General features: G+C 48.8%; 1 protein-coding gene and 1 long non-coding RNA gene across 3 annotated transcripts; one reads left to right on the forward strand and one right to left on the reverse strand.

Moving 5' to 3' along the window:
* Positions 1-614: 614 nt before the first annotated feature.
* On the reverse strand, positions 615-4793 carry LOC120712085. The gene is made up of 4 exons (XR_005690678.1): positions 4655-4793; positions 1717-4552; positions 1057-1169; positions 615-928 (listed from the first exon to the last, which is right to left on the reverse strand). It is a non-coding gene; the product is annotated as an uncharacterized LOC120712085 (long non-coding RNA).
* LOC120712084 lies at positions 3562-5103 on the forward strand. Of its 2 annotated transcripts, none has more exons than XM_039997795.1 (2): positions 3562-3992; positions 4298-5103. In XM_039997795.1, the coding sequence occupies exons 1-2, from the start codon at positions 3983-3985 to the stop codon at positions 5086-5088; spliced, it is 801 nt and encodes a 266-aa protein (XP_039853729.1). In that variant the 5' UTR covers positions 3562-3982; the 3' UTR covers positions 5089-5103. The 2 variants fall into 2 exon arrangements, with proteins under 2 accessions (XP_039853729.1, XP_039853730.1); XM_039997796.1 differs by having other exon boundaries at positions 3857-3992; positions 4301-5103.
* Positions 5104-15266: the final 10163 nt, after the last annotated feature.

Genomic DNA, 15266 nt, shown 5'->3' on the forward strand with positions numbered 1-15266 from the left:
GCACTTGGTCCTTGCGCGGATCAAGGGGGAGCAAAGCCCTTGTGCGGGCGCTCCAACGAGGACTAGGGGCGAGTCGTGACTCCTCGATATCTCAGGAAAAACTCGGCTTGCACCCTCTTGCTCTTACTCTCCTTACTTATTTGCATTACTATTCTCGTGATTTACATTTCCGTATTCTCTTGAGAAGTTTTGCATGTGGTAGGGTGAAATTTACTTGTCTCAACCAGCTCTTTAGGACCACACAACCCCACGGGTGACATTAGACTAAGCGTAGGTTTTAATTTGTTGCGATCGTTTTTTGAGTCCAATTTACCCCCCTCTTAGCACTACAAGAGATTTGACTATCCTTGATGATCCATTATCGTCACTGAAAATATGGGTTTTCATCACAAAAGCGTAATAGTGACATTTATACTGCGTCACAAGGATCGTCATAGAACCACCGTCAGAAAATGTCATTGGTGACGTTCTTTACGAAATCGTCACAGAATGGAACTAGTTTATGACGATTCACTAACATCATAGAAACATATGTTCTATGACGATTACATTATCATCACTAAATTTATACATTCTATGACGATATTTTTTGTCATCCAATATGGGCCAAAACATCACAAACCCTCTGCACGCATGGCCATTCTGTGACGAAAAAGATCTCCACAGTGCCATAAAAGGTTATTCAAAATACATATGGATGACAAATAAAAACCACGCAAAACAATAAATACATATAATTATCCTAGAATTGCTTTATTTATACAACACGTGCCGTTACAACCATTTCATAAAACATCACTTGGTCACACAAGTATTTTCAACCACCATATACATATAAATATACATAAAAGAATAGAATGTGAACAAATGGTGTGCAGAGTGTGCAGCTAAGACCCTGGAGAATGCTGACCATTCAGATGTCGACACTCTGCATGATTTGATACAGATAAGTTTAACTCAGCTTTTGTAACATGAAACCAATAATGAGAGCAAAATATACCAAAATAACACAATTAAAAGGTGTAAATGGATTCAAGAAGGGAGATGTAGAAATACCTTGAGCTTGGAAATAAGTCCACGATACTCGATAAAATAACTGAATGCAATCAGCTGCAGGGAAGTTTCATTCCATAATTTTTTAAAGAATTGTTACATCCCATAGTTCAAACCTTGCAGAGAAGCAAGAAACTTACTTAGTGTTACTAGCAATGGAAATAAACAATTATTCCAAACACTTGCTAGTTGCTGCACAATACCATATAACAAGATGGATTTTCACATGGAGAACGTAACAGTATTTCATTTTCACATGGAGAACATAACATTATTCATTATGGTGGTAAACCAATACTATCATTGTTCAACAAGGGACATGTGTCTGCAGCTAGTCTATAATTTGATGAGCGGATAAAAAGAAACCATTAGGTCGTCCAAGTTTAGCCTAAACAAGAGTGTTTCAGGCCTTTTATCGAACACCTTCAGTGCAATTTGCCCAATACTACTGCTCTTGCATTGGTAGCAAACAATGGCACAATACTACAACGCTGAAGCTCGCCAGCCTCACAAACATATACTAGTTGACGCAGCAATAGTGTAAATTAGCCATCGTATTGAGAAATGAAGCAAGGTAAGCTCAGCTCTATTCAAGATAACAATGGATTAGCAGCCACAGTAAACACAAAAAAAGAGCGGCTTCTTCAGCGCATTTGCACTTACTTGCTTCCGCTGAAGAGCACCAGATGCTGGAGCCCCCTTTCGCAGATGCTGCCTGACGACGTGCCGCTCTCTCAAATGCTCACCTGCTCGCCTTGAGAGGACTGCCGCACGGCCGGAAGCAGCATCACGCTCGCCCGGCACCTAACCAGCCCACCGCAGGGGCCGTCGCCGCAGGCCCAAGCCAGTCGGCGGCCCGGGTGCTGCCGCCGCTCTTGCAGATGCCGCCGCCGCTGCCGAGATCCTCCGCTCGCCTACCCCACCGGCACCGGCGCTGTAGCCCGCTCGGACTTGACCGGCGAGGTGGGGGTCGGCAAGAGCAGCCGCGCCATGAATCCTGAGCAGAGGAATAGGGTGGATCTCGTGACGGGTGGATCTGGGAGTAGTGGGTGGATCTGGAGGGGAGGAGAGAGGAGGTGTGAGCAGTGGGTAGGTTTTCGCCAGTAGCTGGCAAGAGATATTTATTCCGAGCACGGAGCATCCTGGTCGTCCAATTTGATCTGATGGTAACAACGTGCCCTTCGTTGTGGGCTGATCGTGGACTGAAGTAGGCCCTGTTTGGTTCGGCTTCCGCGATGCTTTTGAGCGGAAGAAGCCGAAAAATCCCGCCGAACAGGTTGCGGCCGACGCGCGTTTAGCAGTCGCGCTCGGCAGAAAAAACGGAAAAATGAACTGCGCGCCGCGAGAAGCGAGAAGCGAGGGAAGGGCCGCGTTTCGTTTAAACGCATCGTGATTCTGTGTGCCGCGTTTCCAAACAGGGCCGTAGTTAGATGGTCTATTTCATTCCTTTTCTATATATTTTTTCATTTTATTTCACTGTTTTTGAAGTAACATACAAAAATAACATATTGGGCATATTCATAGTTTTGTACTTTTTTTTTGACAAAAACACATTGGTCATAAATTAATCGTCATAAATGATTAGCTTTTCCATGACAAATATTTAAAATCATCACAAATTATTGAATCTTTTATGACGATAAATTCCTGTTCGTCACAAATTACTGATAGCCTCAACTTTTTGACGAAAATACTAAAATCGTCACAGAATAGCCGTTATTCTATGACATTTCTAACATCTATCATAATAATTTTCGTCACGGATACTTACTTTTCTTGTAGTGTAGACATCGTGATCCTAGACACACACAATTAGACCGATTAAACAATGATTAGTCAAGATTAATCGCTGGTCATGGAAGTGGCCGCCTAACTACTTCTAGCGGCTAGGATAATACTGTCGCTAGAAAAGAAAAAGACAGTTAGAGTTTCTTTTCTTGACCACTCAAACCATCTATTATTTCACTTTTGATGATGATAGATGCCCCTAAATATCTGTAGACACTCTGGCTTGCCTCCTAGTCAATATTTGAAAATTATTACCTATGCAAATTAATTATTAATACAGAATGTGTTCGATTGCCTCAGCAAGTAGAAATATCAGGAGAGGGACGTGGCGTAGCCGAATCCACAGTGCATCTTCCAAACTTTAGAAATATCAGGAGACGTGGCGCAGCCAAACCCACATAACCCTTCCAAGCATAGTTATTAGAACCATAATTATTAGAACCGGACCGGACCGGCGGTTCGACCGGAAAAACCGCAAACAAGAGAGTCCAACGGTCCGGTTCACTTAAAAGATTGTCCGTGTAATCGGACTAGAAAAAACCGGGTGGACCGCTGGTTTTTTGCGGAACCAGTGAACCGGCCGGTTCCATACGAACCGGGAACTGGCCGGTTCCATACGAACCGGAGCGGTTTTGATTGTAGGCACATGTTACCCCTCCATGTGTTCAGCAGAACCTTATCTAGCTAGGGGTATAAACGGGAACACTTACTTCCCAGCGATTTAGGGCTACGAGAGGGAGGGAAAATTTCATTCACAAAAGGCCAGAGCCAGAGCCAGAGGGCGGCGGCTGGCGGCGCTCTAAAAAAGAGAGCGAGAGATCCCCTGCCGGCAGCCGGCCCTGCGCGGCTTCGCCTCTTCCCCGACGGTGGCCTCTCCAGTTCCTTACTAGTCTTCCCGGCGGCCGGCGTTGTGCCTACTCCACGCTCCTTGGTCCCCCGACGGGTGGCGCATCTTCTCTTGTCTGGCTGTCTCCCTGGTTCTGTGCCGCCGTGGCACAGCAGGCTGCAGATCCGGCCGGCAGGCAGAGGCTCCCAACGTCAGCTCAAGCAGAGGCCGGCAAGCAGCAGCAAGCACCAAGCGCAAGCTCAAGCAGACTACTGTCTGCATCTGCACTCTACAGAAGCTTCCGGACGGCAAGACATGGCAAACGGTGAGTGCCTAAATTAGAAAATCCATGCGTATTGCTGTACTGAATGTGAAGTGGAGATCTAGTCCTATTAGGAATTTAGGATCCCGTCAAGGTAGATAGATTTTTTTATTAATTAGTCACTGCATTGCCGTTTTCTAGTTCTGAAGGTCGGAGTTAGTTTGCAAATTGCAAGTGCATATTTTAGTTTATATTCTTACATTGCGTAACTATGCAGTACTCAGCTCAAATATTAATATAGTTCCTAGCTCAGTTCTTCCATGTATTATTGACTATCTTCGTCACTATTTATTTCTTTGCATATGCAGTAGGTTCTTCAGACACCCCAACTCCAACTGACAGCAGCTCAAACCCAACGCCTAGTGTTCAGGTAGCAGTAGAAGCAAAGACAAGAAGAAAAACTGATCCAGCATGGGGTTATTGTACACAATTTACTGAAGAAGGAAAAAAGAAGATCAAGTGCATGTACTGTAACATGGTTTTTGGTGGAGGCGGCATCCATCGCTTCAAGGAACATCTAGCCCATTACCCAGGAAACAGCAAGGCATGTTCAAAGGTTGATCCTGAGGTTCAACATACTATGTTACAGCATATCGAAGAATGGAACGATAAGAAGAGGAAGGCACATGAGGATTTTGAGGAAGACCACCCATATGGGCGAGAACCTGGAGAAGAAGAAGAAGCAGCAGCTTGTGATGCCTCAAAGAGTGGTACAGCAGCCCCCCAACCTCACCGTGCTACAGCAATCAGAGGAAGAAAAAGAGGCACTAGTACTCCTAGTATTGGCAAGTACTTCAAGCCCAGAACCAATCCAGGAGATCAGCCTACAATAAATAGAGTGCTTCAAGGAGAAGCTGTGAAGCTAAAGACTGATTTGTGTGTGACAAAATGGTTTATTGATGCATCTATTTCATTTAATGCAAGTAATTCAATCTTTTATCAGCCAATGCTTGATGCTGTGTGCACATATGGTTCTGGATATAAGGGGCCAAACTTCAATCAGCTGCGTGGTCCATTACTTGCAAAATGTGTTAATAACCGGACCGGTCATCGAACCGGTGAGAGCCTCGATTCAATGTTTCATTGGTTCAACCGTTAAAAAACCATTGAACCGCCGGTTCAATAGTTTTGGACCGGTTGATATGAACCGGCCACAAATATATTGAGCCGGAGCCATATCATGGTAATTAACAATATTTATATATACATATTATATACATATATAGAGTTGAAAAAAGAAAGAATCATATAACCACAAGTCTACAACCTGCATTCAAACTTCCAAGTTCAACAAATCATACTTCATAGTTCATACAACCATATAGGTTCTCAATTCAAAGCATAATTTATGATAGTTAGACATGAAACATTAAAAGATTACAAGACAGGAACTAAAACAGATGTCCACACATGCATAATGAAACTGCCAAAGCATCAAACAAGCACAGTTCATAACCAAACAGCTACAGGATCACAGGTAAATGTTTAGTAAAATCCCCCACAATCATCTTCGGCTTTAGCTTCAGGTGAGACATTTTGATGACTTGTTTGCAGTGTTACTCGGACACGCGAGTCTAATTTTTTTTTTTGCCGCGTCCGACACCCCCCGACACGTACCTCACACGCAGAGCCGCGCCCCACGCAGGCACTGGGCTCAGATCCGGCGGGCGGAGGGAGAAGACGACGAGGATCCGGCCGGCACAGGGCTCTTCTCAGCCCGCACTCCGCCCTCCACCCTGCCGCGCCGTGCCGCGGAGCCGACCGCCGCCACCTGTCAGATCCCGATGTGGATCAGATAAGTATCAGCAAGAACAATAAGAACTCAACCAGAAAGAGCACGATTTCGGTTGGATTAATCCGGAGATAACGAGGAATTCTTAGTACAAAATGAGGGTTTGAGAATGACAAGCTACTTCTAATCTACTAGAACTAGCGTTCTCTTTCCTGTCCTCTTACTCGAGTTCGGATGGCCTTATAGCCAGATACATGAGACGGCAATGTAACAATAACGAGCCGATAACGGCGACAGTAAACGGAGTGAATTATAGCCGTCAGTCTCCAGACAATTACCCCCTCTAATATAACGCCTTCTTCAGTGACGCCGTCAGAGAAGCAATCAGGGAGTCTGACAATCCCTCCCGCTGAGAATGCCCTTGTCCTCGAGGGTATCGGTCACTCGGTCAGGGAACCACGCCTTCAGAGTATCCCAATAGAACGTTGGAAATGTAGCTTGGATGAAAGATGCATCCTCCCATGTAGCCTTATCTTCAGGTAAATTCAGCCATCGAATTAACCATTGACTGACAACTGTTTCTCCACGCGACACTGCTCTTGTGCTCTTTACCAGGTGCGGTTCAGTCTTAATGTAGCCATCTTTTGTAACTAATGGAAGATCAGAACTTGGGACAGCCATGCTGCCCACATGTTTCTTAAGTTGACTCACATGAAAAACATTATGAATGCTGGCAGATGCAGGGAGCTGTATCTTGTAAGCAGCCTGACCAACCTTCTCCAAAACTCTGCATGGGCCATAGAATTTGATTGCAAGTTTAAGGTTGTGCCTGACCCCAAAAGCAGTCTGCCTGTAAGGTTGAAGCTTCAAATATACCATATCACCTACTTTGAAAGATCTTTCAGTTCTCTTTAAATCAGCATATTTTTTATCCTTGCTTGGGCTTGTGCCAGGTTTGCTTTGAGCTTATCCAACATGGTTTGCTTATCTGAAAGATACTGAAGTGCTGAAGACTCTGGGCCTGGAATTGACACTTCACTGATGAGGGGAGGGGGATACCCATAAAGGGCCTGAAAAGGTGTACACTTGAGAGAAGTATGGTAATTGGTGTTGTACCACCAGTCGGCAAGCAGTAACCATGCAGACCATTTCTTTGGTTCTTGAAAAGCCATGCGACGTAAGTAATTCTCTAAACACTGATTGACTCGCTCCGTCTGGCCATCAGGCTGAGGGTGGTAAGCAGTGCTGAAGTGGAGAGAAACCTTGAGAGCTTTGAACAAGTCCTTCCAGAGATCACTAGTGAATATTCTGTCTCTATCAGTAACTATTGTTGTTGGTAGGCCGTGGAGTTTAAAGATATTATCAAGGAAAAGTGTGGCAACAGAAGATGCAGAATAAGGGTGAGATAATGACAGGAAGTGTGCATATTTTGTTAGCCTGTCCACGACTACCAAGATCACATCCTTGCCATTAGATTTTAGTAAGCCTTCCACAAAATCCATGGAAATATAAGACCATGCCATGTCAGGTATTGGCAGTTGCTGCAACAGACCTGGGTAGTGACATGTCTCTCCTTTTGCCCTTTGACAGACTGCACATTCAGTGATAAATTGTTCCACATCCCTCTTTAGTTGTGGCCAATAGAATATTCTTTTCACCCTCTGGTAAGTTGCTTGGATACCTGAATGACCTCCCACAGCTGAAGCATGTAAAGACTGAAGCAGAGTGGTTCTGAGATTTGTGGAGTTTCCAATGCCAATCCTCCCTTTGTACCTAAGAATGCCAGAATGAATGGTATAATCTGGAACAGAAGTTGCATTAATTGTCAACTTCTCTAAGAGTTGCTGATAAGTCTTGTCCCCCATGTAACTTTGCTCAATGTCATTTATCCAAGATGGTGTCACTGAGGATAGAGCTTGACATACTGGTTCTCTTCTTGATAGAGCATCAGCAGCAATACTTTCTTTCCCCTTTTTATACTCAATCTTGTAATTGAATTCAATCTTGTAATTGAATTCAATAACTGATGGCCTATAAGCCTAGTGTTTGTATCTTAATTATGCATTAGCTTTTAGTTTAGACTTGCCTTGGCTTCCAAGTCGATGAGCCTCGGCTACTTTTTGCTTTAAGCACTTTAGTGGGTGAGCTCTGGCTATATAAGCAGAGCATCCCCCCTTCTCTATGTAACCTGAATTCCACTTCAATTCAATCAAGCGGCCTCGGTCAAGTTGACCTCTGGCCTTTACCATGAGATTGGGGTTTATCTGGGCAACAATTGGCATCAAGAGCTAGGGTTCTAGTGCTTTTCCCTCCCCAGCCGCCGCCGCCGATACCATGTCCACTTCCAGCTCAAGAGCTCGCGGGCTTGCAGACACCACCAAGGGCCCTGGCGCGGGCGGCGACGACGCCGCCGCACAGGCGCGGAAGGCCCGTCTTGAGGCCGCCGAGGCAGCCGCTGCTCAGGCGGCGCAGGCAGCTGCGGATGCAGCGGCTATGGCCTAGGCTGCGGTGGAAGCCGCTGCGGCTTTGCGGGCGGAGATCAAGGCGGAGGAGGCGGAAGAGGAGGGAGATGACGAAGACGAGGCGGAGAGTGGGGAGTCCGGTGGACCACGCTAGACGAAGAACCATCGCCGTCTCCACCACGGCATCGCAGGCGGCACGGGCGTTCGTCGGCTGCGCACATCTACCGCGAGATCGGAAGCGTGTGGCAGATGCTCACGCGGTCGAACTACTATGAGTGGAGTCTCCTCATAAAGGTGAAGATGCAAGCTCGCTTCTTGTGGGATGCCATCAAGTACGACGACGTCGACTTCGAGCAGGATCGCCGGGCGATGGAGGCCCTCTGCGCCTCGATCCCACCGGAGATCGGAGCCACCCTCCCCAACAAGCGCACCGCCAAGCTCGCCTGGGAGGCGATCGAAGCCAGGCGCGTTGGGAGCGATCGCGTTCACTGCGCCGCGCTCCAGCGCCTTCGCGGGGAGTGGGAAGGTCTCACCTTTCGCCCCAACGAGCAAATTGAAGACTTTGCGGTCCGCCTCGCCAATCTTATGGAGCAGATGGTGCGCAACGGCGACACCGACCTCGACGAGGGATGCGCTGTGGAGAAGTTTCTCCAGTGCATGCCTAAGAGGTACGACCAGCTCATCTTTTCCAACGAGACCCTCCTCGACCTCCAGGCTCTCTCCATCGACGATGTTGCCGGGCGGTTCAAGGTGGTCGAGGACCGCGAACGTGCGTCGGAGTCAGAGCAAGGCAAGCTGTTGTACTCCGAGTAGCGGCGCGCTGGCGGCCGAAAGGGAGATAGCGCCACCATGTCCAAGGACGGCCAAGAGCGGCGTCGTCGTCCCCGTGGCGGCAGGAAGAACAAGCCCAAGGGCAATCGCGCTTGCTGCACGGCCGATCCCGGTGGCGGACGTGGTGACAGGGGAGGTGATACCGGCAGCGAACGCAGAGCGGGCAGCGACGACACCTGCCACAACTGCAACCGCGCTGGGCATTGGGAGATGTCGACGTCGGCCTCTTCCTCGCGCATGGCACCGTCGAGCTGGATGCAGGACGCGCAGCTGCGCACGGCCTCTTCCTCGAGCTCGACGAGCGGCGTGCTCGTGTTGTCCTCAACACCGCCGTCGAAGAGGACATCGACGAGTGGTACCTCGACAGCGGCTCAACCCACCACATGACCAGGCGCCGTGAGCTCTTCACCGACCTCAACGGTGATGTATCCGGCTCGGTGCGGTTCGGTGATGCGTCCAGGGTGGACATCCAAGGCGTCGGCACCTTCGCGTTCGAAGGGAAGAACAGCAAACAGTGGCTGCTGCACGGTGTCTTCTACATCCCGGCACTCAAGAGCTCGATCATGAGCCTTGGGCGGCTGGACAAGGACGGATCAGAAGTGAGGATCCAAGATGGTGTCCTGAGGGTGTGGGATCAGCGCGGACGCCTCATGATCAAGTTCCTGCGCAGTCCCAACTTCCTCTACACCCACCACTTCAACGCGGCCAAGCCGCGCTGTCCTAATCAAGCTGAGGGCCAGAAGCTCTGCCTTGCCGCGCGCAAGGATGATCAAGCATGGCTGTGGCATGAGCGCTATGGTCATCTCCACTTCAATGCCCTGCACAAGCTCTGCAAGGATGACATGGTGCGCGGGATGCCGGTGATCAAGCACGACGGCCACCTCTGCAATACGTGCGTCCTCACCAAGCAGAGGCGTGCGCCCTTCCCCGCCCATGCCCAGTACCGCGCACAGGAGCAGCTGGAACTGGTGCACGGCGACCTGAGCGGGCCGGTGACATCGGCGACACCTGGCGGCAGGCACTTCTTCTTGCTGTTGGTGGACGGCGCCACACACTTCATGTGGGTGTCTCTACTGATAGCAAAATCGGCCACCGCAGATGCGATCAAGCGTGTCCAGGCAGAGGCGGAGAAGGCCTGCGGGCGCAAGCTACGCGTCCTCCGCACCGACAACGACCGTGAGTTCACCACCACAGAGTTCGCTGACTACTGCGCCGACGAAGGCATCACGCGGCACTACTCCGCTCCCTACTCGCCTCAGCAGAATGGCATGGTAGAGCGGAGGAATCAGATCGTGGTGGCCATGGCGCGGGCCCTGCTCAAGCAGCGAGGTATGCCAATTCTGGGGAGGCGGTGGTCACGGCGGTCCACCTGCTGAACAGATCGCCGACCTAGAGCCTGCAAGGTAAGACGCCTTACGAGGCTTGGCACGGGCGATCTCCGGCGGTGGCGCATCTGCATGTCTTCGGCTGCCTCTGCTTCATCAAGGAGTTGAACCAGGTGCGGAAGCTCGACGACTGCAGCAAGCTGGGTGTCTTCATCGGCTACGCGGACGGCGCCAAGGTGTACCGCGTCTACGACCCGGTGTCATGGCGCGTGCTCGTGTCGCGCCGTGATGTCTTCGACGAGACGCGTGGATGAGACTGGAGCAAGAGCGCAGATCATGCTGCGTCGGTGGTGGAGGAGCTCGTCTTCGATGACGAGCTGATCGACGCCGGCAGACTAGGTGCACATGATGCATTTGCGACCGCGGCCTCACCCTCGCCACGATCTCCATCTCCGTGGGAGATTGGGAGCGCAGCATCCATGGGCGGCACCCCATCCTCTGCTTCCGCTTCGTCCCCTGCTCCCACGCCATCCCCCGTCTCGGCGTCGACCTCTACATCCTTTGCTTCAGCAAGTCTTGGGGGGGGGGCAGCGCAGACTTAAATTGAGTCAGCCACTCCTCTGCAAGATGATGAGGACCGCCTTGATGCGTTCTACGACGGCGAGCCCCTCCGGTACCGCAGGATCGACAACATCCTCGGCGATGAAGCCGTGCCGGAGGTGGAGCCGCGGGTGTGCGCAGAGTTGCATCTGATGCACGCTGGCGAGCTGTCCACATACGCAGAGGCACAAGGCGATCCAACATGGTGCAAGGTGATGCAGCTGGAGCTCGAGTCCATGGAAAAGAATCGGACTTGGGAGCTCGTGGATCCGTCGGCCGGTCATCGCCTAATAACCTTGAAATGGGTCTTCAAGCTCAAGAAGGATGAGAAGGGTGTCGTGATCAAGCACAAGGTGCAGCTGGTGGCGCGTGGTTTTGTCCAGCAGGAGGGGATCGACTACGACGATGCATTTATGCCGGTGGCGAGGATGGAGTCCATCCGTGTCCTCCTCGCGCTGGCGGCCCAAGAAGGGTGGATCGTGCACCGCATGGACGTGAAGTCCGCCTTCCTCAACGGGGACCTCAAGGAGGAGGTGTACGTGTGGCAGCCACCTGGCTTCGCCGTCCCCGAAGAAGAAGGCAAGGTGTACCGCCTACGCAAGGCACTGTACGGGCTCAGGCAGGCGCCGCGGGCTTGGAACGCGAAGTTGGATGCCACGCTCAAGGAGATGGGCTTCCAGCAGAGCACACATGAGGCACAGATGTAGAGGAGGTGGAGAAGTTCAAGGCGGCCATGAAACAGAGGTTCGACATGAGCGACCTCGGGCTGTTAAGCTTCTACCTCAGCATCGAGGTGCGCCAGGACTCCAGCGGCATCACGCTTCATCAAGCTCACTACACCAAGCGCATTCTGGAGCTCGGCGGCATAGAGGGCAGCAACCCCGTCCACACGCCAATGGAGGAGAAGCTCAAGCTCAGCCGCGACAGTGAAGCAGAGGAGGTCGATCCCACTCACTATCTCCGGCTGGTGGGCAGCCTCCACTACCTCGTTCACACCGGCCGGGCCTGGCATTCGCGGATGGCGGAGCACTTGCAGGCCATCAAGCGGATCTTGCGCTACATCACGGGGATGCTGGACCATGGCCTGCACTACAAGCGTGCCCCTAGTGCGATGCGCTTCATCGGCTACTGCGACAACGACCTTGCCGGCGATGTCGACACAAGCAAGAGCACCAGCGGAACCATGTTCTTCCTTGGTGGCTGCTTGGTCTGCTGGCAATCCACCAAGCAGAAGGTGGTTGCGCTGTCCAGCTGTGAAGCAGAGTACATCGCCACCGCCTCCGCCGCCACACAAGCGCTGTGGCTGTCTAGGCTGCTCAGCGAGCTGCGGGGCAGCAAGGAGGATGTGGTGGAGCTCAAGGTGGACAACAAGTCTGCCTTAGCTCTAGCCAAGAACCCCGTCTTCCATGGGAGGAACAAGCACACCCGGATCAAGTATCACTTCATTAGGGACTGCCTGGAAGATGGGAGTATCAAGGCTGATCACATCCCCACTACTGATCAGCTGGCCGACATCCTCATCAAGTCGCTGGGCAAGACGAAGTTCCAGGAGATGAGGGAGAAGATCGAGCTGAAGCAGATCACTCAGCACTAGGCTTAGGGGGAGATTGATGGCCTATAAGCCTAGTGTTTGTATCTTAATTATGCATTAGCTTTTAGTTTAGACTTGCCTTGGCTTCCAAGTTGACGAGCCACGGCTACTTTTTGCTTTAAGCACTTTAGTGGGTGAGCTCCAGCTATATAAGCAGAGCATCCCCCCCTTGTCTATGTAACCTGAATTCCACTTCAATTCAATCAAGCGGCTTTGGTCAAGCTGACCTCTGGCCTTTACCATGAGATTGGGGTTTATCTGGGCAACGATAACAACTTATGTTGAACACCTTCAGCTAGCCTCTGATCAATCATGTACTTGAGGCTTTGGTGGTCAGTCCTGATGATCAGCAGGTTGCCAATGAAATAATGTCTCCACTTTTTCAGTGCCTCTATGATGGCCAATGCTTCTTTGTAATATGTTGATTGAGCAAGAGCTTTAGGGCCAAGTGATTGGCTGAGATAAGCAATTGGACGCCCTGACTACATAACTACTGCTCCAATACCATTGCCTGAGGCATCAGTCTCTAGAATAAAAGGCTGACTAAAATTAGGAAGAGCAAGAATTGGAGCTGAGATGAGACAGTTCTTTAATTTCTGAAATGCCGTGGTGTGGATCTCAGACCAATGGAAGTTATCTTTCTTGAGCAGATCATGAAGTGGTCAACATATAGAGCCATAATGCTGTATAAACCTTCTGTAGTATCCATGTAAACCCAAAAAACTTCTCAGCTGTGTTAAAGTTGCTGGTATGGGCCAACTTGCCACTGCTGCTATTTTGGATGGGTCTGTAGCTACTCCTTTATCACTACACGGGGATGTTTTTTTGAGATTATAGTGTACATTTGTTCATTTCCACCTCATTGTGCACCGTTTATCTCCTTTCTGTTTGGGTTTGGGATAGGCTGGTTTGAACCAACAAAGGCGTCCATTGCGGTCTCAGCTTGACCAAACAACCCAAGATGCCATCCCTGAGAAGTAGGCCACAACCTCTAGAACCAAAGAATCCAAACCTTTGACATAAGACCAAACCCCCTTAAGGAAAAGAATAGTCAGCTTTGAAAATACCACCGAGGGAGAGAAGCATGCCAGAGATGAGCATAACCTCATATCTGCAAGCAAAAGAAAGGCAGCGGAAGCAACCACGACTCAAGAATGGTAAGGAAGCGGAGATGAAGAACCACAGCAAACTCAACAGAAAGAGTTAGTTTCGATCCTCGCACAACTCAAAAGTTTAGAAAGAAAACCCATTCGCAAAATCAGCGCGCAAATCACGGCAAAACATGACCCACTCAATTTTGAAGGACTTAGTCTGAACTTTGGTGTGATAACCTTAATCCCGAAGCTGCAAGAAGTCAAAATGATCCAGCAATATAGACCAATTTGTATGTTGAATGTTAGCTTTAAGATTTTTAATAAGGTCTTAGCTATTACATCAGTGGCAAATAGAATAATTGAACCCTCTCAAAGTGTTTTCCTACCAGGAAGATATATTTTGGAAGGAGTAGTGGTGCTGCATGAGTCCATCTATGAAATCAAAAGGAAAAAAACAAAGTGGGATCCTCTAAAACTAGATTTTGAGAAGGCATATGATAAGGTAATGTGGGACTCCTGCAACAAACATTGAGAATGAAAGGCTTTGCACCCCAGTAGTGTGATTGGATTAAGAAAACTGTTACTGAAGGCAGTGTTGGGATTCAAGTAAATAATATTGTGGGCAGTTTCTTTCAAACAAAGAAGGGCTTAAGGCAAGGCGATCCCTTATCACCAGTGCTTTTCAACATTGTGGATGATATGCTTGCATTGTTGATCTCAAGGGCAAGAGAGGAAAATCAAATAAAGGGAGTAGTGCCACACCTGGTAGAAAGAGGGTTATCAATTCTACAATATGCAGATGACACCATTCTTTTCCTTGAGGATAACATCGAACAAGCAAAGAACCTAAAGTTAATGTTAAGTGCCTTTGAAAATCTCTCTAGACTAAAGATCAATTACCACAAGAGTGAAGTTTTTGGTATGGGAGAAGTAAAAGGAAAGACAGATAATTACATTCAAGTGTTTGGATGTAAAGAGGGCTCTCTCCCATTCAAGTATTTGGGGATTCCAATGCATAATCAGAAACTAACCAATAGAGACTGGAGACATATAGAAGAAAGATTTCAAAAGAAGCTGAGTAGTTGTCAAGGTAAACTGCTGTCAGTTTGGGGCAGACTCGTACTGATAAACTCAGTACTTACCAGTTTGCCAATATTCATGCTTTCTTTCTTTAGAATTCCTAAAGGAGTTATTAAGAAACTGGACTATTATACATCTAAGTTTTTTTGGCAATGTGATGAGCATAAGAAGAAATACAGATTGGTCGAATGGAATATACTGAGTACACCGAAGAGTATTGGAGGGTTAGGAATTACTGACCTCGAGGCTCAAAATACTTGTTTATTAAGCAAATGGTTGTTCAAGTTGTTAACAGAGGAGGGCACTTGGCAACAACTTCTCAAGAAGAAATACCTAAGTGGGAAAACTTTGACACAAGTAACCAAAGAGCCAGGTGATTCTCATTTTTGGGGAGGTCTATTGGAGATCAAAGAACACTTTCTACAAAGACAAAAATTTCAGATTAATAATGGTGAACAAGCAAGTTTTGGGATGACTGGTGGTTGGGTAGTAAACCTTTGATGCAACAGTATCCCTCTCTTTACAATATAGTGAGAAGGAGAAATCAAATAGTTGCTAGTGC

Source organism: Panicum virgatum, chromosome 6K, assembly GCF_016808335.1.
Source record: "Panicum virgatum strain AP13 chromosome 6K, P.virgatum_v5, whole genome shotgun sequence".
NCBI classification, from domain to species: Eukaryota; Viridiplantae; Streptophyta; class Magnoliopsida; order Poales; family Poaceae; genus Panicum; species Panicum virgatum.